Genomic DNA, 23,197 nt, shown 5'->3' with positions numbered 1-23,197 from the left:
CCCCTGGGTGTCCGAGGCTGCCAGGCAATTCTCTTTCCCGGCACTCGACTCCCTTAACTCCTTCCTGGCAGGGTCTCCTGGTTCTGGAACCCAGAACCTAGAGAGGGAGAGGATGGGGGCTCCACAGCAAGCGCCTGGGGCATGGTGGGGTGAGGCGCATTCTGGCCATGGCCTCTTTCATGGCCAGTGAGAGACTGCGTGGTTTGTCAGTACCGTGCTGGAGGTCTGGCGGCGTGAGCTTGGGCTTCTGCTCTGGGCCTCAGTTTCCCTCCTATGCTTCTAAAAAGGTTGGCCGCAAGTTTGTTTCCTAAATTGTAAAGAACTAGGCGGAGGTGGGATGCAGCTAAGGCCAACGCTTCCCTGCTGCTGGCTTGCATACCTATGAGATTGTGCTTTCTGATGTCAACCCAGCCCTGCCTCCCTGTGAAGCTACTTCAGTGGGCCAAGCACATTCCTCCCCTGGTCCCCGGGCCTCCTCTCCTCCCGCGACTCACCCTCATAGGACAAGACGTGGCCCTTCTTGCCTTCGTAGATGACGTGGCCCTTGGGCAGGCTGTCCTCCCGGCCGCGGTCCAGGCGACTTGGGCTGTCCTCGCCGATGATCCTGGTGATGGTGCCTTTGTACAGGACGTCAGCTGGTGTGCCCTGCAGGTGCAGAGGGGTGAGCGCCCAGGAGGCTGCAGCCCAGGACCCCTCTCAACTCAAATGCAGACACAGACGTGCTTACAAGCCCACGTGCCCACCGATGCACACGTGTGTCCACACACACACTGTCTCAAAAGGGTAAGAGCTTGCACGGAACAAACGCTGTGAGGAAGCTGAAGAATGAGGATCCCTTGTCCAGTGCTTCCCATGAGCACTGGACACTCTTCTGGGTGCTCTCTATGGATTCGCTCGTTTAATCCTTGAAACAACCCTAAGGCAACCCTATTGATTATGCCTGTTTCAGATGGGGAAACCGAGGCACAGGGAGGCACGGTGACTTTACCTGGGGTCACCTGGCTAATGAGGGGCAGGCGGGGACTTGAACCCAGGCGTTTTGGTCCTGGAGTCTGTGTCCCCACCACTGCATGGGTTTTACTTCTCAGAACCTTGACATTCAGTTACTGAAAACGGTAACTGGTGGGGATGCTGGGGTTTCTGCTCCTGGGCTGTGCCCATGACCACGTCATGCACTTTGGTTTCCTAAAACCAGGACAAGCACTCACGTCAGGGCAGGACACCAGAAACTTTCGTTCTAACCCAGGTTTTCCACCTCGGCCCTCCTGCCAGGTGGAGCTGGGCCCTTCTTTGTTGCGGGGCTGTCCTGTGCACTGCGGGCTATATGACAGCATCCCTGGCTTCAAAGCACTAGATGCCAGTAGTACACGCCTCCCCAGTGTGTCCCTCACCAAATTAGGACAATTGAAAATGTCCCTAGACAGTTGGAGGCAAAGCTTCCCCCGACTGAGAACCACGACCACACAGGGAATGCGTCCCGGCGGAGGATGTGTTCAAGCAGAGGGCAGATGGCCACGTGGGGCAGCAGCCTGCCTCGGGTGACTTTCAACAACACAAGCATCAGAGTTAGAACATGACTTTGGAGTCAGAATGTTGGGTGTCAAACGGCAACTTTACTACCAAGTTACCGTGGGACCTCCTGTCTGAGCCTCCGTTTGCACATCCACAAAATGGAGACATTCTGCATTGATGATTCTCAAAGGCAGCTGGCACAGACAAGGGATCCCCAAATCTCAATATCCCTCTTCTCTTCCTAGGATTCCAGGAGCAGATTCAACGGTAGGGGCCCTACTATGTCCCAAGACCTGGACCAGTGAGCTCTGAGTCTCTGGCTGGACTTGCTCAGCTGGGGACATTCCCTGGCAGAGGGCAGCACCTGGTACCCCGGGGTGCTCATCGCAGATCCTGGTCTTTGTCGAGGGCAACAGCAAGATGCCCTGAATTCCAATGAGCTACCCCCAGGCTTCTCAAAGCAAATACTCTGAGCAGCATCCCCCTGCAGTGCTGTAAGTCCCCTGTGCACTAAAGCATGGCACAATAGGTGCTAAGTCAGGTGACAGCTCCGGGCAGCCACCGCTCCCATCAGGAAAGCACAAGGGGAAGCCTGCAGCATCCTGGCGGGAAAAGCACCCCGCAGAGGCAGCTGATACAAGTGCCTCCCTTTCTGTCTCTAGCCCTAACATCAGATGGTCCATGTCAGACTGGGTTTGTACTGCAGAAATCAGTGGCTTACTGAATACCACAATAAATGATTTAAAAGTGGGGGGGGCTCTCCATGGTGAAACTGAGGCATCTGATTTTTTTTTTTTGAGAAGGGATCTTGCTGTATTGCCCAGGGTGGAGTCTAGAGCGCCGTCATAGCTCACTGCAGCCTCAAAATCCTGGGCTCAAGTGATCCTCCTGCCTCCAAGTCCCAAGTAGCTGAGACTACAGGGATGTGCCACCATGCCCAGCCAATTTTTAAATTTGCTGTAGAGACAGGCCTCTTTTTGTCCAGGCTGGTCTCAAACTCCTGGGCTCAAGCTATCCTCCCACCTTGGCCTCCCAAAATGCTGGGCTGACAGGCATGAGCCACCGTGCCCTGCTTGATGTTTCTGAGCTACAGTATTTTAGAGGTGCCATCTTCAGGGACATGGACAGAGAACAGAAATCCAGCCGGTGGCCCCTGCTCTTGGGAGAATACATGGCACAAACTCCCATTAACAGGGAAGCTTCCGTTTGCATAACGTCTGCTTCCAGGAGATGAGCCTGTAGCCTCTTGCTCTTGGCCCCAATGAACTCTACTCCCAAGATGGGCAGGAAGTCCCTGGAGGATCAGGGAGCTGCGACTTCCTTGAGCCTCCCTCGCCAGCTGTGGAACCACATGGTCCCTGCCTGTGGCACCCACTCGGTCAATAAAACAGCTCTATGTTTGCAGGCCACACGCTGACTTCCTCACTACCTGGTAGTGAGACTGCAGGGGAGTTTGACCCTCGCCTATCTCACACGTTTTGGCAGCTGGCTCTCTGCCAAAAGCAATCAAAGAGGTGTGTGTAACTGGGAGGGTTCGAGGAAGGGTGCGGGTCATGGCCACCCAGGAACCCAGAGCAGTTGGACGCCTGGGAACCTCAAAGGTTCCTATGACTTTAGGAGTGCTAACTCCCCCAGGAATAGTTAGCAAAGGGGAAACTGAGTCAGGGCAGGCTGCTGCCTGCCTGAGTGGGCACCCGAGGGCCCTCAGCCTGACTCTTGCCCAAAGCACTTGCCCTTCCCACTCAGCACAGTTGCCTTTGAAAGCTCCGAGTTTTAAAACCTACAGATTTCAGGGAAGGACGAAGTGTAAATGGCTCCTCTGTGGTGGGATTTGATGCTGCCTGAGTCAAAAACACCTCCCTGTGGACCATCCTGTTGCCCGAAGCTCCACTGTTAGAACATGTGTGCGTGTGTGCACGTGTATGAGCCCGCACTCTGTCACTGCGTTCTAGAGCCAGACACTTGTGGCACAAAACCCTGGGTCCACAGCTCACCAGCTGCAAGGCTGGGGCACCAGTTCTGGCACGATTCAGGAACCCTCTCACGCTCTGTCTTTGCACATGCTGTTCCCTGAGCCTAGAACGTTGTTCCCTGAGATTCCTGCATGGCTTGCACCCTCAATTTCTTCCGGTCACAGCTGACATGTCACCTTCCTCACCTGTCTAAGCAATGTCCCTGGCCAGGCATTCTCAGCCGCGGTGCACTAACATTCTGCCTCTGCCTGCTCAGTTTTCACCAGCCTACTTATTTATCCTGGTCTGTTTCCTTCCACTACATGGCAGCTCCCTGAAAGCAGAGTTTTGAGCTGTGCTTGGCAACCCCAGTGCCTGACTCCATGCAGACAAAATGAAAGTTCATGGAGTGAACTGCTGTCCCCCCGTCATCACCCCATCAGCTGAGGCTACTGGTTTGGTGACAGTGAGGGGTTATAAGATGGGCTGGTCCCAACCCATCCTTCATGCCACACCCCAGGACACCTACGTGTGTGATGGAGCCGCGGTACGTGATGGCGCTGTCCGAGGGCACCCGTGTGCTGGGAATGCCTTTGGTGATGCTTCCGCCCGGAACTGAGCCCAGAGCTGTCCCTGGAAGACACAAGACGCGGGGCTGAGGGGGTGTCTGTGGCCCTTCCTTCCTCAGGCCCCGGTCCTGAGAGCCACCTTGACTGAGCGGCCCACAAGTTGTGCTTGTTTCAGTGCAGAGGGAGTCCCCCTACCCCTAAATGGTGAGGGAGATGGCTGTGAAGAGGGGCCCCCAGACCCTCTGGGAGATGATGCTCCCCAGCAGGTTTGGAATAAAGGGCCCCTTGGGCATCCCGGGAACAGGGGCAGATGCTGGGGGTCCAGGGCAGAAGGGCCCTCACCTCTCAGCACGGACGCCTCCTGGGCCGTGGGCACCCCCAGGCTCTCCGGTGGCCCAGCCTGGCCCCGTGGGGACAGTTGCTCCTGCTTCACTCCGCTGAAGGGTGCTGAGGACCAGTAAGAGGAGCGAGTCACGCTCTGCTGGGGCAGAGTCCCGGGAGGCTTGTCCCCACCCAACCTGAGCCAGGGGCTGGGAAGCGCCGCCCCTCCTCACCACGTTCTAGCCAGGGCTGCTGAGGGGGGACCTCCCAGCTGCTACCTGGAGTACTGTGGGCCAAGATACCCCTTCCTCACCCCCGCCCCCACCCACAGGACAGCCGGAGCCCAGCCTGAGCCACCCAGATGGATGGGCCAGGAGCCTTACCCAGCTTTTTGGGGTCCATGGGCAGGGGCAGCCCCATGGTGACGGGGCCCACTGGGGCCTTGGCATGCTCTGAGTACGGGACGTGGAGCTGGACCGACATTCCCTGTAGGCGCAGAGTTGTGGGGTCACGGGGGCACCCCGGTCCCTCCCCCACAGTCCAGAGTGCCTAATGCTCCTTTCACAAAGCCCACGTGTGGGTCAGAGGCCGGGGCTTCCGTCCAGCTGTGTGATGGCAGACAAGTCACTGCTGCTCCCCAGCCTCGGCCCCCTCCCCTGTGAAGGGGCCATACCCTCTAAGCCCCTTGCATTTGCCCTTCCATTTCGCAGTGGGGGAAACAGGAGGTTAAGTAACTTGCCTGAGGCCACACAGCCTGGTTCCTGAGCCGTGCCCTTGACTGCAACACAGAGTGACGCCCCCAGGGACGAGGCCCTGAGTACCTGGGGCAGGACCCAGTCAGCTCAGACTGCAGAGGCCTGAGTGGAAATGGCCCAGGTCCCCACCCAGACTTCACTGGTGCCATTTTCCCCACTTCACAGATAAGAAGACCAAGCCCCCAAGAAAGGAAGAAAGGAAGGGCTGCCACTCACCTGGGAGATGGCACCTATTTGCCTCTCGAGGACGCTGGGGTGCTTGGCAGAGGAGATGAGGGGAGGTGGGTTGGAGATGGTGGGTGGGCGCGGCAGGACGGGCCGGGCAGTGTCATGGAGGCCCAGGGGCAGCGGGTGACCTGTGGAGCACATGTCTGTCCACTGTGGGGCCCAGGAGCAGCCATGTCCCTGCTGGACACACACCCCGGCCTGCACTCCACCTCTTCCCTCTCCTGGCCAGGAAGCGCCCATCCAGGCGCGCCCCTCTGTTGCCCTGCCCGGCTCTGTCCTCACTAGTGACCTGAGTCCTAGATGCAGACACCACTATCCGGGGGAAGCCTCCCACCTCCCCACCGCCCAGGTCCTGATCCAAGCCCCCTCAACTCTCACCCGGATCCCCTAACTGGTCTTCCCGTTTCCACTGGAGCTCCCAGTAGCCCCTTCCCCTTACAGGAACCAAGGGACCTTTTCGGAAGAGTCTAGTGGTGCACACCCGCCCTGCCGTGTGCCCTCGGCGGCTCCCCACTGCCCTCAGGAGAAAGTCTTAGCACCTGACTTGGCCTTCAGGCTCGCCTGACCTGGCCCCTGGTCTCCCCAGCTCACTGGGCACCAAGCTTTGGCAGTGGTGGCCGGATTCAGTTTCTCAAGTGTGCCTGCTCTCTCCTGCCACAGGGCTTTTGCACATGTTGTTCCGTCTGCCTGGCATGACTTTCCCTGTTCTGGCTCCCTTGGCCCACGCATCCCTTGGGACCAGCATTTACCAACACAGTCTGTACCAGCCCCCGGCTGTGCTGCTATACAGCTGGCAAGGCCCAGCAGGACCGCAGGACCTAGAACAGGGCTGAAATGCAGCCTCACAGTCTGTGAACCAAGGCAGCACCTCTGCTCCCTCCCCAGACTCTTCTACCATCTGCCCATTCTCTAGCTCTAAGCCGTCAATGGAAAACATAGCTCCCACTCTAAGCCTGCCCCTCGCCAGCTCAAGCACCTGCTGTGGCTCCCTCTTGCCAGTGGCTTCAACTTCAATCCTGGGGCAGCTTTCTCAAAAAGTCTCCCCCTTTCCCTCCACTGACCAGGCTGTCCCTTCAGCCGGGTCCCATGAGACTTTAAGGTGCTTCTGTGTGCAGCTCTGAGCCAGTGCCAACAGTGCCAACAGTAACTGTGCCCTGGCTGAAGGAGAAGCCCAAGCTCAGGCAGAGCTACTTACCAGGTGGAGCGTAGGAGAAGGCTGAGGGGTCCGGGGCATGCGGGGAGGCCTTGATCACCTCACGGGGGGGCACGGGGAAGGGCAGGCCGGAAGTCCAGCAAGGGGGGTCCCCAGGCAGCTTCTGGGCCTCGGCTGCGAAGGCTGGGAAGAACACAGGCTTCTCTGCTGAGGGCAGGAGGCGGGGCAGTCAGACCTCGGGAGCCCTGGCTGACCCTACTCAAACGGCCTTCCTGCACCCACAGTCGTGGTGGCCTGTGACAGCCTGGGCTCCTCTGGGAAGCCCCCCAAGTCTGCCTGCCCGGGCGCTGCTCTGTAACCCCATGGTGTTCTGCTCAGCAGGGGAGGGGTCTCGAGGTCTTGGCTGGGGGCTCTCAGCTGCCCCTGAGGACGAGAACGGGACCCTGTGGCTCTGCAACCCCATAGGCACTCAGCCAAGTCCAGCAAGCCAAGGCCCCTGGCAGGCCCCTAAGCCAGGAAGTGGCGAACGGTATCTCAGGGGGTCTGTCTGCCCCTAACTTTTTTGAGACAGGGTCTCCCTCTGTTACTCAGGCTGGAGTGCACTGGTGCTGTCACAGCTCACTGCAGCCTTGACCTCTGGGCTCAAATGATTCTCCCACCTCAGCCTCTTAAGTAGCTGGGAATACAGGCGCCCACCACCACACCATGCCTGGCTAATTTGTTTTACTTTTGTAGAGATGGGGTCTTGCTATGTTGCCCCAGGTTGGTCTTGAACTCTTGGGTTCAAGGGATCTTCCCACTTCAGCCTCCCAAGTAGGTGGGACTACAAGCACGTGTCACCACACCACGCTTGGCTAATTTATGTTTTGGTTTTGTAGAGATGAGGTCTTGTTATGTGTACCCAGGCTGGTCTTGAACTACTGGGCTCAAGAGATCCTCCCACCTTGGCCTCCAGAGTGCTGGAATTACAGGCGTGAGTCACCACGCCTGGCCCCACTGTCTGACTTTGTAAATATGCTTTTACTGGAGCGTGGTCAAATCTAGTCATTTATTTATTGTCTATGGCATAACTGAGTCCTTGCAAGAGATTGTCTGGCCCACAAAGCCTAAAATATTTACTCTCTGGCTCTTTGCAGGAAAAGTTTGCTGGCTTGTTCTCTACACAATGTTGAAGGAGGTAACCTGTGATGTGTGTGCGTGTGTGTGCGCGCGCACGTGTATGTGCATACATATACTGGAAGACTGAGTTTCCCCCGGACTTGTGCCCTGGCAAAGTGGGCAGCCCACAGGAGGCAGGGGGGCACAGATGCAGGGGAATTCTCATTCTTGTGTGTGAGTGCATGGATGTGTGTGTGTGCCTGTGTGTGTATGTTGTGGCAGGCAGTGGGGGGTTATAAGCCCAGACCCTCCAGATAACAACCGCAGCGTCAGCCTCAGTTTGCTGAGTGGTACTCAGCACAGGCACTGTGCTCAGGACCCCATGGCCTCCATGAGCCTCCTGCTAAGCTCATACAGAGACTGCTGCCAGACCCATTTTACAGAGGGGAAACTGAGGTACAGACACACCAATGGGCTTATCTGAGTTCACCAGCAAATACTCAGCCGAGTCAGGATCAGAAGCCCACTGAGCCAGTGCAAACAGCGACTGTGCGCTGGCTGGCTGCGAAGCCCCAGTGCGGGCAAAGCTACTTACCAGGCGGAGCGTGCAAAGGGCAACACCAAGAGGTAATGCTCTCTTAGGCCTCCATGGCTGACATGAATCTAAGCATGTTCACTCATTTATTCTCGCAGTACCCTACAAGGAACTGACTGATTATCCCCATTTCACAGATGGGAAAACAGAGGCCGAGAGGTTAAGCCACCTGGTCAAAGGCTCCAGCTAGCAAGTGGCAGATAGCAGCTTCGAACCCAGGCACAGGGGCTGCAGACCATAGCCTTAACCCGGACTGCTATGCCACACTGCCTGTGGCAGAGAAGCAATGATGGGTCCTAGATTTCAGGCCTGGGGAGATCCTATAAACTCAGCAGGGCCCAGGGGCTCAGGCCTGGCTTCATGGCATCTTCCTGCCGGCCTCTCACCCTTTGCTGAAATCTGTCCTCAGCTCTGAACCTCTCCCTGAGGGCCAAGCCTGCGGGAGATAACCGGCCAAGAAGTTGAGCAGAGATACAACTTGGGAATGACAGAGCCCTCTGGGTCCTGGGACAGGAATGGCAGGCAGGTGTCATCTATCACGCCACCTCCAGATGAACAAAAGAGGTTCTGAGGGCCCATTGGGGTGTGGCAGCAGAGGAGAGTGCTAAGATCAATCCATGATACCTGCCGTGAGCACAGCAGGTAGGCAAGGAGGCCTGTGTACCAAATCGCCCCCAATTCTCTCCCGGAAGACTGAGTTTCCCTGGACTCGTGCCCTGGCAAGGTGGGCAGCCCACAGGAGGCAGGGGGGCACAGATGCAGGGGAATTCTTCTTCTTAACCAGTCCCCAGTGGAGGCAGCTGTACAGGGCCTGCCTCAGATCTGGAGATCCTGCAAACGCCCTGGACCTGGCCCCTCTGGCTACCCAGCCCTGTATGCCTCTGGTGCTTCCTCCAGCCTAGTTCCAGAGAGCTGGGAGGGAGAGGAGGGGAGCTGCTCGATGCAGGAAGGCAAGCTGGGGTTAGGCCAGGCCGGGCGGGCGGCCGAGAGCCTGGAGAGACAACCTGTTCCTCCAGCTGGGCCCTGGGGTCCCCGAGGGACCTGCTTGGCTGAGCCGTTCTGTGTGGGAGCCAGGGGCAGAGAAGGCTGGCTTCCTGAGAGACCAGAGAGGTAGCGCTGGGTGTCAAGTTCATGTGTGTCCCTGTGGGAGCTGAGCTGCAAGCCAGGCTGTGTAAGAAAGGCACGCGGGGCCTGACGCCAGGTGCACCATCCCCATGGGGAGTGAGGCCAGGAAACGGCACAGGCCCCGGCCACACCAACAGGCTGAGTGCCAGCTGCAGAAACTGCTGGCCGGTGGCTCCCTTTCTCCCAGGACAGGGGCCTGTGACCTGGCTCAGCAGGACCTGGCTGGCGCCGTGCAGTTCCAGCCCTGATCAGATCTGATGCTGGCCAAAGCTGCTGGGGCCCCTGACATGGATACACAGCTCCTTCCAGGGCTGGTGCCCCAAACCCGCAACATCTCCCAGAGCCACCCCCTGGGCCGCACACCGTACCCTGGCCCCAGGCAGCCCAGCCCTTGTCATGAGGCATCCCGGTTCCAGCGAGACATCCCTGGCGTCATCCCCACCCCGGGTTCAACGCCCCACTGGCTTTGCCTCCAAAACAAACTCCCGATGCGCCCTTCCTTCCACCTCCACAGCCACCTGTGCAGTTCAGGCAGCCTCTGTCGCCTGCCAAGAGCAGTGCTGTGACCTCCTGCTTCTGCCCTTGACTCAACAACCGCCAGAGAGAGCTTTCCAAGATATAAATCAGATAACAAGCACCCCCTTCCCCTTCCACAACACATGCTCACTTCAAATCCCTCCAGCAGCCCCTGCCACACCTGAGACAAAAATCCACTGCCTGCTGTGGCCTGAGAAGCCCTACACAATCCGGCCCCCACCTCCCTCACTGTCCACCCGCCCACCACCCCCGGCGACTCCTCACACACCCGAGCGTGTTTCCACACCAGGGCCTTTGCACGTGCTGTTCCCTCTGCCCGCAACGCCCACCCAGAGATCTCCCATGGCGGGGCTGCTCCCCCCTCCACAGGGTCCTTCCCGGAGCTGCCTCTTCACTCAACCCGTTTTGTCTCTCATGATGGACGGATGACTCTAAAATCATCTTGCTTCATTACGTGTTCCCTGGTTTAACACCCTCCTCACTCAAAAGAACAGCCGCTCCCCACAGCAGAGACTTCCCCTTCTCCCTGCCGAACCCCCACTGTCCAGCATGGTGCTTGAGGCCTTGGGTTTCAACAAATGTCCTGACCCACCAGCCTCGGGTGGACCCCAGAGGCAGAGGCTGCAGTGAGCGGAGATCGCGCCACTGCACTCCAACCTGGCGAGAGTGACGCTCCGTCTCAAAAAAAAAAAAAAAGAGAAGGGGGACGTCACACCCAAGGCAGTGGGGAGGGGACAGTTGGTGATAGCTCCGGTCACCAGGGTTCGTCCCTGGGCTGTGCTGGTCAGGAGGTCGGCCTGGGGTCCTGCTGCCCTCAGACCTTTGGAACAGCCTGCCAGCAAGCGCCTGGGCTAGCCCAGGGTGGGTAACCTCTGGGGAGGTAGCCCTCAACACCTGCAAGGCACAACAGCACCTGCTGCATGCCAGGCTGACCTGGAGAAGATGCCTCTTTGGGGACACAGGTTCAGAATTTCTTGGGCCCAGTGGGAAGTGGGGCAGAGACTGAAGATCCAGAGAACAAGCAACTACGCCTGCCTGTCTCCTAACCTTGAGCTTCACGTGATGACAGTGAGGTATGCCCGGGGCAGTCACTGTGCTCAGGAGGCACCCCCACCTCCTGGCTCCTGGTGAACCCAGAGACCTGGGCCTGGAGCAAGCTCAGAATGCCAGCTGGGGAGGACAGCCCTTCCTGTCCAGGCCCCAGAGCTGCTGCCAGCCAGGTGCTGGGCCCCATCTGTGATTCCAGAAGCTCCTGCGTGGACTGATTCACACCGAATCAGAGGCTGGGCTGCAGACACATTTTTGTGTATTCACAATGCTTTTGAAAATTTTGAGAAGTTGTCTGTGTTGAGAAACCAGGGGGATTTCACATAAGAAGATGGATTTCTGGCTTTGCTGGAAGAACCACCCCAGGCGTGATTTGCCACGGGGTTACTCTTGGCCAAGGCCAATATATGCCCATTTCAGAGAAAATATGAGTTCTCCAATTTGCCGCAGTCCCTACCATTCCCAACTGCCTCCGCCTGCTCAACTGTTCCATTCGTTTATTTTGCTTTCCCTGCCACTGTGGCCGTGGGGTTTGCAGCAGCTGCTCTGGACACACAAACATCCCTTGCCCGTCAGTCCCCTGCTGCCCCAGCCCCTCTCAGCCACGGGTGTGCACTCACCCTCCTTGTCTGCGGGGGGCGCCGGGCTCCTGCTCTTGCCCCGGGGGCTGCTGCCAGGCTGCTGAGGGGCGTCACTCTCCGGCTGCAGGTGCTGTGGCAGTGGTGGGGCAGGGGGAGCTGGCTTAGTGGGAGCTGCGTCCTCCCGGGGGGGTTCATGGACTGTGGTGACCTGCTGAGGGAAGCAGGCAGAAGTGAGCATCCACAGAGGGTGTCCGAAGGTGAAAAGGTCAGGGAGAGACATGCACGTGACCAGCCTGGAAACCAAGGCCTGGGAAAGCCAGTGACATGCTCAAGGTCCCAAGTGGGGCAAGAAGGGGAGGTCTTAGCACAGAGCACATTGGGGAGCCCACCTCCCCAAAAGCCTGGCCCAGCTGCCCGGTGGCGGACAGGAGGACCCACCTCCCAAAAAGCCTGGCCCAGCTGCCTGGTGGTGGACAGGGGGAGCCACCTCCCAGAACCTGGCCCAGCTGCCTGGTGGTGGACAGGGGGAGCCCACTTCCCCAGAAAGCCTGGCCCAGCTGCCCGGTGGTGAACAGGGGGGCCCACCTCCCAAAAAGCCTGGCTCAGCAGCCTGGTGGTGGACAGGAGGCTGGAGCCTGCTGTTACCCTCTCCTCCAGCTCCTTCCATGGACCCAAATCCTCTGGGTCTCAGGGAAGCCAGGACTGAGTAACAGGACTCTGTGGGCCTTGGGGGACTGGGCAGTGCAGTCTGGCACGCCCTGAGCCCATCACTCAAAGCCCCGAGGGACCACCAGCCTGGTCAGCTCAGGTTCTTTTAGCCCAGAGCCTCCAGTTGCATCTGGGAAGCCCAGACTCACCTCCTTGGAGAAGGCACCTCCACGGGCCCACCCACCCAGCTGAGAGAATCTTCCAGGGGGGTGTTCCCGGAGGGCCCCAGGGTCAGAACTGGTAAGCCACACCCTTCCCTGGCCAAGTTGTTGCTATAGCTGAGTGGGTGAGGGAAGCTCCTGCCTCCCCATGACCCAGTATCTAATGTGGGGGTTCAAGGGTGCTGCAGGGTGAAAGCGGGGAGGCGTTAGGCTGCCAGTCCCTGCCTTCACCAGGAGCCCCATCCGCTGCGCCTGCCAGCTTCCCCAGCTGTTCCCACCTCATCTCCACGGGGATTTCTCCAGGAAATAGGAGCAGATGGGCTGGGCTGCAGGTGCACGCTCCCACCAGTGGGATTCTCTGTCTCGATGAACAGGAAAGTCAAGGTCAGGGTGGACTCTGTGGGGCTCTGGGGGTGGGCACTCACGATGGGGGGGATGGCAGCCGCTCGCTGCTTCAGCTGCTTCAGGTCCAGTGGCTTCTGGGGCGAGGCGTTGGCCCGGGGGTCGCCAGTTGGGGTGAGGAGGCTGGGCCTTGGGGACAGCAGCCTGTGGGGACACGAGCATCATCAGCTGGGGGCCCACAGCCGGACTCTCCCAGGTGGGGGGCTGCTGGGTTTTGACGGCCTCTCCTGTCTCAAGCCCTGGGGACGAGGCTAAGGCCCTGAGACGTGAGGTGACGTGCAGGTCACCCAGACAATGTCAACCGTTTCTCTTGGGGAAACAGACCAAGATTTGGGGCCAGGGGAGGGGAGGCACAAGTGGGCAGGCAGGTGCCTCCTCACTCACTCCCCTGGTTCTTGCAGGATGGGGCCAAGCCAGCCTCCCCCCCTGGCTGAGAGGCCAGCCGGGCAATGCTAGAGGCCCAGGCTGGGATCAAACATCCCCAAAGACAGCCCCAGGCAAGGAAAATCCCAGAGAAGCCCGACCTGGGGCCCACACCACACGTGGCCCTCCAGAAGCTGCCAGAAGGTCAAAGAATCAGCCTGATTCAGGGACAGAGTAATGAAAAAATTCATCAAGAGATTCCTCATCACTCGAATCTGAGAGGCTTGGGTGCCAGGGCAGGACAGTGGGCATGGAGCCGAATGAGCTCCGGTTACAGAGGCAGGAGTGGGGGAGCCGCACCCACTTCCTGGAATCTCTACCACACACTATCCATGAAGGACGAGGACATGAAAACAAGGGCCCAGGCCACAGGCTTTGTGTGCAGGGGTAGGCAGGGCATGCCCACTGTCCACCAGTCAGCCACAGTGACAGTTCTTTCCTCTGTCTGCTACTGAGATGCACAACCAGAGGCTGACACAGGGCACACGGTACCTAGCAGAGCATGCATTGAGGTGTGGCTCCCAAGCTGCTCAGTGGGTGCTGCTTCCTTCAGGAAGCCTTCCAGGATTTCCAAGGCCCCAACACTGGGCACAACACCTGCCATAATCCCCATCTGGCTCCCCAGTTGGCATGAGGTCTCCGAGGGCAGGAACTGGATCCGCTCCAGCCTGAGAACCCTTCACCTGCCCAGTGCGGCTGCCCGGGGCTGCCCAGTTCTTGACTCCCTCCTGCAACCTGCATTTGCTGGGCATAAAGCAGCCTGGCCTGTATTTGGGTGCATGGAGGTGGCCTGGCCTGTGTTTGCGGGTATGGAGGCGGCCCAGCCTGAGTTTAGGGATATTTGGAGGGAGCCTGGACTGTGTTTGTGGGTATGGAGGTGGCCTGGCCTGAGTTTGGGGGTATTTGGAGGCGGCCTGGCCTGAGTTTGGGGGTACGGAAGCAGCCTGGCCTGCGTTTGGGTGTATTTGGAGGCAATGCAGAACCCAGTCTGTGTCCTAGGTCTCCTGAGCTAGTGAAATGATCACATGGCAGGTGTGAGGGCAGCAGACACGGGCCTGGAATTCAGTCAGAAAGCAAAACTCCTGGGTGCAAGAAGCCAGCAGGTCCTGTCGGCACAGCCTCTACTCTGTGCCGTGACCACAGTGACGACATCCCGTGCAGACTGTAAGCCACAGCCTACTGGCCTCGAGGTGAGAGCTGTGACAACGGGGACACAGCTCATACCACCACACCACCCCAGCACTCAGCTGCCAGTGCGGGATACCAGGCGCCCAGAAGCACCCACCTCCTTCCTGCAGATGAGCAGGGCCGATGCCCAGGGTGCTGAGGCCTCTGCCAGCAGTCCCCTCGCCACTCTCTGCCATAGCAGGACCATGGGGTCACCGGCATGTGACCAGCCTGTCCTGCAGGTACCAGCCTGCTGCCCGCATCTGCCACATGCTCAGCTGAGCGGGGAGAGCAGACACAGACTCGGTGATGCCTGCTGAGGCTGCCCACGGCGCACAGGCGGGGGCCAGACGAGGAAGGTCACCCTGACTCCTGCATGCACCTCCACCGCCCCCACCACTGGCCCACTCTCCTCCCTCCCCTCCCTCCACCTGTCCAGACCCTGCGTGATCTCCCAGGACCACCTAAAGCCTCTCCTTTGGCAGCTGCCCTGCCTCGCTCCCTGGACCTGGGCCCAGCTGTGCCCTCTCCGTCATCCTCAGGACAAGGCACTCTGACCCAGGTTCAAACACAGATAGTAGTCACCCGTCCCAGCATTCTCCGCCTGCGGCTTCAACAGCCGCCACCCCCATGTCCCTCCCCCCAGGTTTATCTACTGCCATCCGTTTCAACCAGCTTGCACTTGCAAGCTTCAATTTAAAACAGAATGCTGCAGCCACTTTGGAAAGAGGGCGGTGAGTCCTCATTGCCCTAAACCCAGCAGCTCCACTTCTAGGCACACACCAGGCAAAGGAGAGAAAACATCCAGGCAGAAACCTGTACGCGCCCATCACTGCAGCACCGCACAGCCCACAACAGCCAGAAGGCAGAGACAACCCGACATCCAGCAAGAGATGAACGGGGAGACAAAGCGTGCCCTGTCTGCACAATGAACACGTGGCCATCAAAAGGCATGAGGCTCTGACATGGGCTATGTATGACGTGGGTGGACCCTGAAGACACGATGTGCATGAAACAAGCCAGTCACAGAAGGCCTCTGGTGTAGATTCGTTCCTGTGAAAATTCCAGAATGGACCAATTCATCCAGGAAGAAAGGAGATGAGTGGGTGCTGGGGCTGGCAGACGGGAGAATGGGGGTGACTAGAATGGGCACAGGGTTTCTTTCTTAGTATAACACTGAATGTACTAAGAAAAGCTAAATGATAGACATTTTTTTTGAGACAGGGTCTTGCTATGTCACCCAGGCTGGAGTGCACTGGTGCAGTCTCCCTGCAGCCTCCACATCCTGGGCTCATGCAGTCTTCTCACCTCAGCCTCTGGAACTGCTGAGACTAAAGGCACACATCATCATGCCTGATTGAGTTTTGCATTTTTTTTTTTTTTTTTTGTAGAGACAAGGTCTCTCTATGTTGCCCTTGCTGGTCTTGAACTCCTGGGCTCAAGCTATGCTTCTGCCTTAGGCACTCAAAGGGCTAGGACTACAGGTGTGCACCACCGTGCCTGGCCTCAGCGGTACACTTTAAATGCTGCAATGTGTGGTATACGAATGATATCTTAATTACACCGTTACAAAATGAAATGAAGACTACATGCTAGCCATAAAATAAAGGGTTTGATGTATCAGCTGTATTTTCTCTATGAACGGTAAAAATAATATTTTTATGTGTGTACAAATAGAAAAACAATAAAATATAAATTTTAAGGTTGAAATGCAAACAGAGGCCCAGATCCCTCTTTCTGGAGCCCCCAGAGCAAGTGGGGACTGTGGTCATAGAGGTAGCACTTTCTAGTTTACAAGAGTTCTTCTGATCCCAGCCAGAGCTCTCTCATGGGTAAAGAAGGCCACAGTCAACACAAGGGCTGGGTTCAAGTCCTCAAGGAGAACGAGAGTCCTAAGCCGCCAGAGAGAGCAGCTGCCAGTAGTGGAGGAGGAAGGTGGAGAACGCCCAGAGCTCAGGGCCCATCCGACCGCCCCTTGTCCCGTGGCCGTGCTGGAGAAGTGCGCCTCCAGAAGCCCTCCTGGCTGGCTCTCTCCACCTTCCACTCTCTCTCCTTTATTTTATTTATTTATTTATTTTTTTGGAGATGGAGTCTTGCTCTGTTGCCTAGGCTGGAGTGCAGTGGCACAATCTTGGCTCACTGCAAGCTCTGCTTCCTGGGCTCAAGTGATCCTCCTGCCTCAGCCTCCCTAGTACCTGGGATTACAGGCACGCGACACCATACCTGGCTAATTTTTTTGTATTTTAGCAGAGACGGGCTTTCACCGTGTTGGTCAGGCTGGTCTTGAACTTTTGACCTCAAATGATCCACCCACCTGGCTTCCCACAGTGCTGGGATTACAGGCATGAGCCATCGTGCCCAGCCTCTCTTCTTTGTTTTCTTGGAAGGCAGCCGCTTCCATTCTCCTTTCTGGAGGCCTGGGTGGGGCAGGGACTCTCAGGGCCTGGCATGGAGCATGTGTCTGGGAGCGGCCCCGCCCTGCCCACCCAACCTGGCAGGTGCAAGCAAAAGCTCGGATCCCCTCTTTGACCATAAGACTTAGCCAACTGTGCCTCGGTTTCTCAATCTGGAGAGTGGAGACGAGAGCTTCAAGGGCGGTCCGAGGGTGGGCATGGGGATGCTGGTGACTAGCATGTGGGGCTGAGTGGGTCAGGCCACCTTCTCCTCACTGTCATTTTCCTTCCCACTCAGGAAGGCCAGGGTGGGGGAAGGGGGTAGGCACGAGAAGGGGAACAAGGGCCTGGGGACATTCATCAGGAACATGCTGGGCCTGCAACAGTATGTCCCCTCTCCACCCAGCCCTTGCCTCAGTTTCCCCATGGTCATGAAGCTGGGACAATCCTTGCCACCACCCTAGGGCTGGGAGGGAGAGGGAGGGCTGGTTAGTGGACAGGCATCCCTTGCCTCTCCAAGGCCCCAAGATAAAACCCTGACCAAGATAAAACCCTGACCCGCCACTCCCACCCATGGGGCCTGCCCACCTCTCTGACTTCTCCGCCCTCTCTTCCCGGGGCTGCTCACTCCACTCTACTCCCTGCTACAGGCCTTTCTGCTGTCCACTGGACATATGCTCATGCGGCCACAGGGCCTTTGCACTGGTGGTTCCCGGGGGTATGGCTGTCCCTCCCACTAAGGCTCTCATTGCCCTCCAATGTCACTTCCCCAGAGGCCCTCCCCGCCTGACCAGCCCACTCTCCCCCGCTCCCCATGCCCCATCTTCCCATCACCCACTTATCCCGCAAACAATGGTTTCCTTCTCCACGCCCTCACTAGAACGTAAGTGCCCGCAGCCAGCGCCTCATCTGTGCGGTTTCCAGCACCCCCGGTGCCTGGTGCACGCTGGTGCCATCAGTCACTTGCAGAATAAAGTAACAAAGGTGCAATTGCTGTTATGATCTTCCAAAATGCCAGAGGGACAGCTGAAGGAGCTGCACTCCAGCCCCCTCTTGGGGTGACCTCTTGGGGGGTGTCCCAAAGCAGATCCAAAGGAGGGCAGCTAATCTCTCACTGAGCACCCACTGTGGCCCAGCATTGACTGTGTTATTCTTGCGATAAGCCATCCACACCCACCTTACAGACAGAAAACTGAGGTCTGGGGGAGGGGACTCACAAGGTCAGGCCCTGTCAAAAAGCACCCAGACACCTTCTCTGAAGAATAAGAGAGGGAGGGCAGGCAGGCTTGGGGTTTTGCAATCAAAGCCACCATCTCTGGTTATCTGCCAAGAAAACACCCAGGCAGAGCCACCTCGAAAAAAGTGCCAGTGGGCCGAAGGAGAACGTGATTTTCTTTCTCTCAAAGTCACCCGGGAGGGGGCCAGACGAGAGTCATCTTGCATCCATCCAGGAATGCAGAGCTCCCCCACTGGGGCTGCCAGGAGGGAGGGACAGTACTGGGCAGGTAGCCAGGAGCAGGGGTCGCCTGGGGGGCCTGCCCCGTCCCGCCAGCCCTTCCCGGGAGGCCCTGGCTGCCGGGGCCTACTCTGACGCATCTCGTCGGCGTCCTCCAGCGCCCGCCTGGCCCTGCGCAGTCGTGGCCGGCACAGGGAGGGGTGGCGGGCTGCCGGCCAGGACGAGGTCAGCAGGCTGGCCAGAGTCCAGCCTCGTTCGCTGAGAGGGCAAGGCAGGCCCCAAGGGCGGGGGCCTGGGCCCAGTCGCACAGGGCGGGACAAACCAGGTGTCCTGACTCCCAGCCGAGGACTCCTGCACCCCGGGGGCTGTGTGCTGGACATTGGGCAAGGGGTGGACGCACGCCAGGCCCAGCTGGGGGAGGGAGGACACCGCCCTGGGTGGGGTTGCAGGGGAGAGGATGGGAGGCTGCAAGTGCCCTGCAGGGCCTCAGGCCCAGCCTGAGTGTTCTGGGGACGGACAGGATGCAAGCTGATCCCCCGGCTCCCCAGCCCGGGGCCAGCCACATGTACCCAAAACACAGACTCTGGGAGGCAACTTATCAGTGGGGCTGCCCCATGACCTCAGCGCTTCCCCCGCGAAGGCAGAAACATGTGTTTCTATGACTGTCCCCACAGCCAGTGGGAGCGGAGCAGGGAGTCGTCTGCCCTGACCCCGCTCCCCAGGCACAAAGGTCCTGGCTGCCTGCCTCTAGGGCAGACCCAGCCGCACTGTGACCACTGTTTTCCAAGCTGGGACTGTCGGGCAAGAAGCTGGGGAGTTCGGTGCCCTCGGAATCCCGCTGGCCAGGCCTTTGCTCAGCACAGGCTCAGGGTCAGGCCATCCACTTCTTACACACATGGGCGCGGTTCCTGTCAGCAGGGGTTCCCGGGGACCCTGAGATTTTGTTTTGTGGAACCTGTAGAGATCTGGGTGAACCTCAGTTCCTAGGGAATGTCCTAGGACTTCACCCTTTAACAAGGCCCAGGGTGAACCCCAGAGCAGAGACAAGGGCCGCACATGACCCTGTGGGTCCGATTTTCCTCCCTCGCTCGCTCTGCCCAGGACCATTCCAAGAGACTTGGGAGAGGAGGAAACACACCACACTGCAGTCAAAATAAAAGGGCCCGCCTGCCCCACCAGAAAACAACTCCTCCAGCCGTCCAGACGCGAGCGCGACACAGTCTCTGAGGGTCTGCCCTCTGCCACCCAAGATCGGTCCTAACTCGGGTAGCCATTTTTGGTTCTGGGCTGGAGGCCTTGAGGCCCAAAGCATCTGTGCTGAAAATGGGTAAACGGCGGCATTCTCAGGCATGTGGGGTCACCCAGGCCAGGAGCAAAGACAGAGGCCAGAAAGGAAAGAATACACATCAGAGACATCGGCACCCAAACAGGACAGCACTGGGGTCCTCCAGGCCACCCCAGCTGGAGAGGTTTTTGCAAGGGGAACCGCTGCACCTGTGATCCAAGGTGATCCAAGGTGATCACCTGTGATCCTGAGCCCTGGACCTTTGGCTGACAGGAGATGAACCACCAAAAACATGTTGAATCTGTGGTTTTTCCCCATTACCATGGCCACCATGCTCGCCTCTCCATCCCTGGCCCCAGGGCACCTGCAGCTGCCTCCTGACTGTGCCTCTCACTCCCAGCAAATCCCCTACATGGTTTCACGGGTAAATCACATCTGGCTCTCTTGAGAGAGGCTCGCAAAGACCTTCTCACTGCCCTGACAACAAAATGCAGCCCCCACCTGCCAGGGTGTGACTCAGTGCCCCCAACTCTGTGAGAGCTGCTCCCCATTCTGCCAGGCTGCCCCCCTCCCTGAGCCACTCGCTCCACCCTTCGACACCTGAATCCACCAAGCTCATTCCCACCTCGGGCCTTCACATTTGCTGTTCCCACCACATTGAGGGTAGAACTGTGTCCCCCTCAAAGAAGGTATGCTCACGTCCCAACCCAGGGTCTCTGTGAATGTAACCTTATTTGGAAACAGGCTGTTTGCTGATATAATCAAGTTAAGATGAAGCTGGACTAGATTAGGGCAGCTGCTCATCCAATGCCTGGTGTCCTCAGAAGAAGAAAATGTGGACACAGATGCACAGGGCAAAGGTCATGCGACGGCAGAGGCAAAGACGGAGTGGTGTGCTGGCAACCACGACTGCCAGCAGCAGCCAGGAGCTGGAAGAGGCGGGACTGATCTGCCAAGAGGCTCAGAGGGTGTGGCCCGACCTGCACGGTGCCCCCGAGCTCCTGGTCTCCAGGACTGTATTTGTTTCAAGCCACCTGGCTTGAGCTGCGTTGTAAGGGCGGCCCTAGGAACCGAGCAGGCTGCCTGGCACACTCTCTCCCTAGTGCCGCCCAGGGCTGCCTCCTCTGTCTGGGTCTCAGCTTGGATGTCACCTCCTGGGGAGACCCTCCCGGCCACACCTCCGCCCCCTCCCAGCCTGCATCTCCCATTCCTGGACTCTACTCTGAGTCCGCCTCCCTAACCACACCTCAGGCTGCCCCAAAGCAGGCAGAGCCACACTGGGTGCGGCTGTCTAAGTAGGTAGTCGCCGCTCAGTGTCTGCAGACAAAAGCCAAGGTTAGGGCTGCCTGGTGCCCACTCACCGGTTCTTGTCGCCGCCCTCAGGCTCATCCACCTCATCTGCACTGCAGGTGGCACTGGAGTCGCTGTCCTGGGGGGCGCCCGAGCCCTTGGCTGTGGTGGCCCTGCCGCTCCCGCCCTCCTTCTTCTCTGCCTTGAGCGCTCCCTCAGCCGTGGCCTCAGAGGCCTCCGCATCCTTGCCCTTGGCCGGCCCCTCCTCGGCTTGCTCCGTGCACTCGCTCTTGATGGGCTCCTCGGCCTTCCCTGTGTCCACTGCCAGCTCCTCAGCCGCGGGGGGCTTCTGCTCCTCCCCCTCCTCCACTGGGGGCACCGCTGCAGCCTCCTCCTCCTTCTCCTCCTTGGGGACCACAGGAGGGGGTACAGAAGGCGATGGGGGTGCTGGTGGGGGCGTAGGGGGTCCGGTGGCTTCAGAGGCCGGGGTGGGCTCAGTGGGGGCCGGGATGTCCTCCGGCGGTGGGGTGGGTGGCTCCGGGGGTGGCCCATCGGTGCTCAGGGTGGCTGGGGGCTGGGGCCCATTCTGCCCTGTGTCCTTGGCGGCCTCAGTGCGAGGGGAGGGGATGCTCTCGGTGTCTGAGCTGTTGTTGACAGTGGCTGTGCGGGGCAAGAAGGAAGAGGGGATGAGTGGGGTCTGGGAGGACTCCAGGAGAGATGCATGGCCCTGACCCTCGGGATGAGGCTGCTCTGTTGCCTGACACCAAAACAGCCCCGAGGCTCCTATACACCTGGGCCCCTGCCTGGAGCCCCACCCCTGAGACAAAGCCCCTGGCCAGGCCTCTACCCACAGCTGCTGCCCTCCCCTGGCCGCCTTTCTCCCAAACTGACCCTGCTGGCATAACCTGGTTAATTCCCAACCCCAGGACCTCCTGGTGGTCAGCACCCCCGACAGATGGAGCCAGCCTGAGGACGGGCATGGGCAAAGGCCTCTGTCCTGGGGGTCTCCGCGTTCTCATCTGAGCTCTAACTCCAGCTGTGCCCCGCACTGGCTGTGTGCCATGGGAAACTCAGGTTACCTCTTGGGCCTCAGTTTTCCCATCTGTAGAATGGGAGAACAATAGTTCCCATCTCACAGGGCAGAGAAGCCGGCGATTGTGATGGCAAGGGCAGCTGCCTGGTGACTGCCTGCTGCTGCACCGTCATCGCCACCATCATCATCACATGACAGTGCAGAACGGGCAAGTGTGTGTGCAGGGGCCCTGGGTACAGTAGACGATGAGGCCAGTGCGTGCACAGGGGCCCGGGCACAGTGGACAATGAGGCCGGTGCGTGCACAGGGGCCCCGGGGCACAGCCCACACCAACGGCCTTGGCATGGGTTTTACACAGCAGGAGCGCGGCCTGTGTTGACAGACTGGCAGGATGAAAGCATGTACCCAAGCATGGCGAGGAGACCCCAGCCGCAGTCCTGGCTCTCTGGCCCCCAAACCCACACCAGGTTCTTCTTTGGGTCTCAATGTTCCCATTTTCTGTAAAATGGGGATACTTGAAAACCCCTGCATTTGCTATCAGGGAAATCAAACTGGGTGGGAGACCCAAGTGTGCCAGTGAAAATCAATAAAGCAGTGGAGACGGGAAACTGGTCTGCTGGAGTGAGCCCGGGACCAGCATGGGGAACAGCCACTTTGCTGGAAAGGAAGCCCAGAGGCCCACGGAACACAAACAGTGGTGCTCACAGAAAGAGCATGTGACCAGAAGCAGGGTTCCTTGTGGAGGACCGGGGACCTCGGGATGCCCGCCCCGGCCCAGCCCTACCCCCCAGGCCAGCCGGCCACATTCGTACCTGGGCCACTGCATTCCCCTCTGGGCACCTCATTCCCAGAGGCATGTAAGGCTGGAAGGAAGTCAGAGAAGAGTTAGAAGTGAGGCGGCACCAGGTAGTGGGAGGCGAGGGAGGAGGCAATGTGGCCAAGAGGGGCCTGGAGCCTGGTGCACAGCAGTGAGACCTCACTGCTGCTCGCTGTCCTGCCCCGACTGCCCTTCTCCTTGGACCGATGAGCCCTCTCCCTCCAGGCTCTGGCCAGTGGCCGCAGGTGACCTGCAATAGCCCTGCGCAGGCTGGTCCAGTGGCCTGTTCAAGGCCAGCCAATAATGGGGTTGGTCAGGGTGAAAAGTGAGCTTCAGCCACTCTGGGTGTCCTTGCCCTAAGTCATCAGGCTCCCAGGATGCCTTGGGGTGGGAGGTGCTGACCTTAGGGGTGGGCAAGGTTGCAGGGAGAAGCTTTTGGGTCTGCTGAGACCTCTTCAGCCATCATTGCCCCCCACCAATCCCCCAGTCTCTCCTGCTTCTTGCCTCCCTTCAGGCCCCAGAGCAGAGGCCACCTCTTTTAGAAACAATAGCAACGACAGCAACGCAGGCCGTGTGCAGGCCAGGCTCC

General features: G+C 58.9%; 1 protein-coding gene across 1 annotated transcript in view; it reads right to left on the bottom strand.

Annotated features, from left to right (window-relative positions):
* NCOR2 (nuclear receptor corepressor 2) overlaps window positions 1-23,197 on the bottom strand; it is a 193,981-nt gene that overhangs the window by 24,855 nt on the left and 145,929 nt on the right. The window contains exons 21-30 of the mRNA XM_011948414.1: window positions 22,604-22,654; window positions 20,830-21,418; window positions 12,768-12,888; window positions 11,513-11,681; window positions 6,533-6,697; window positions 5,326-5,465; window positions 4,738-4,840; window positions 4,376-4,480; window positions 3,994-4,097; window positions 495-645 (exon numbers count right to left, since the gene is read on the bottom strand). Coding sequence (XP_011803804.1) covers window positions 495-645; window positions 3,994-4,097; window positions 4,376-4,480; window positions 4,738-4,840; window positions 5,326-5,465; window positions 6,533-6,697; window positions 11,513-11,681; window positions 12,768-12,888; window positions 20,830-21,418; window positions 22,604-22,654 — 1,698 coding nt within the window. The remainder of the gene's footprint in view (window positions 1-494; window positions 646-3,993; window positions 4,098-4,375; window positions 4,481-4,737; window positions 4,841-5,325; window positions 5,466-6,532; window positions 6,698-11,512; window positions 11,682-12,767; window positions 12,889-20,829; window positions 21,419-22,603; window positions 22,655-23,197) is intronic.

This window comes from Colobus angolensis, unplaced genomic scaffold (assembly GCF_000951035.1).
Source record: "Colobus angolensis palliatus isolate OR3802 unplaced genomic scaffold, Cang.pa_1.0 Scaffold28, whole genome shotgun sequence".
NCBI lineage: Eukaryota > Metazoa > Chordata > Mammalia > Primates > Cercopithecidae > Colobus > Colobus angolensis.
The sequence above is the reverse complement of the archived record's forward strand: the minus strand, read 5'-3'. Positions and strand labels throughout refer to the sequence as shown.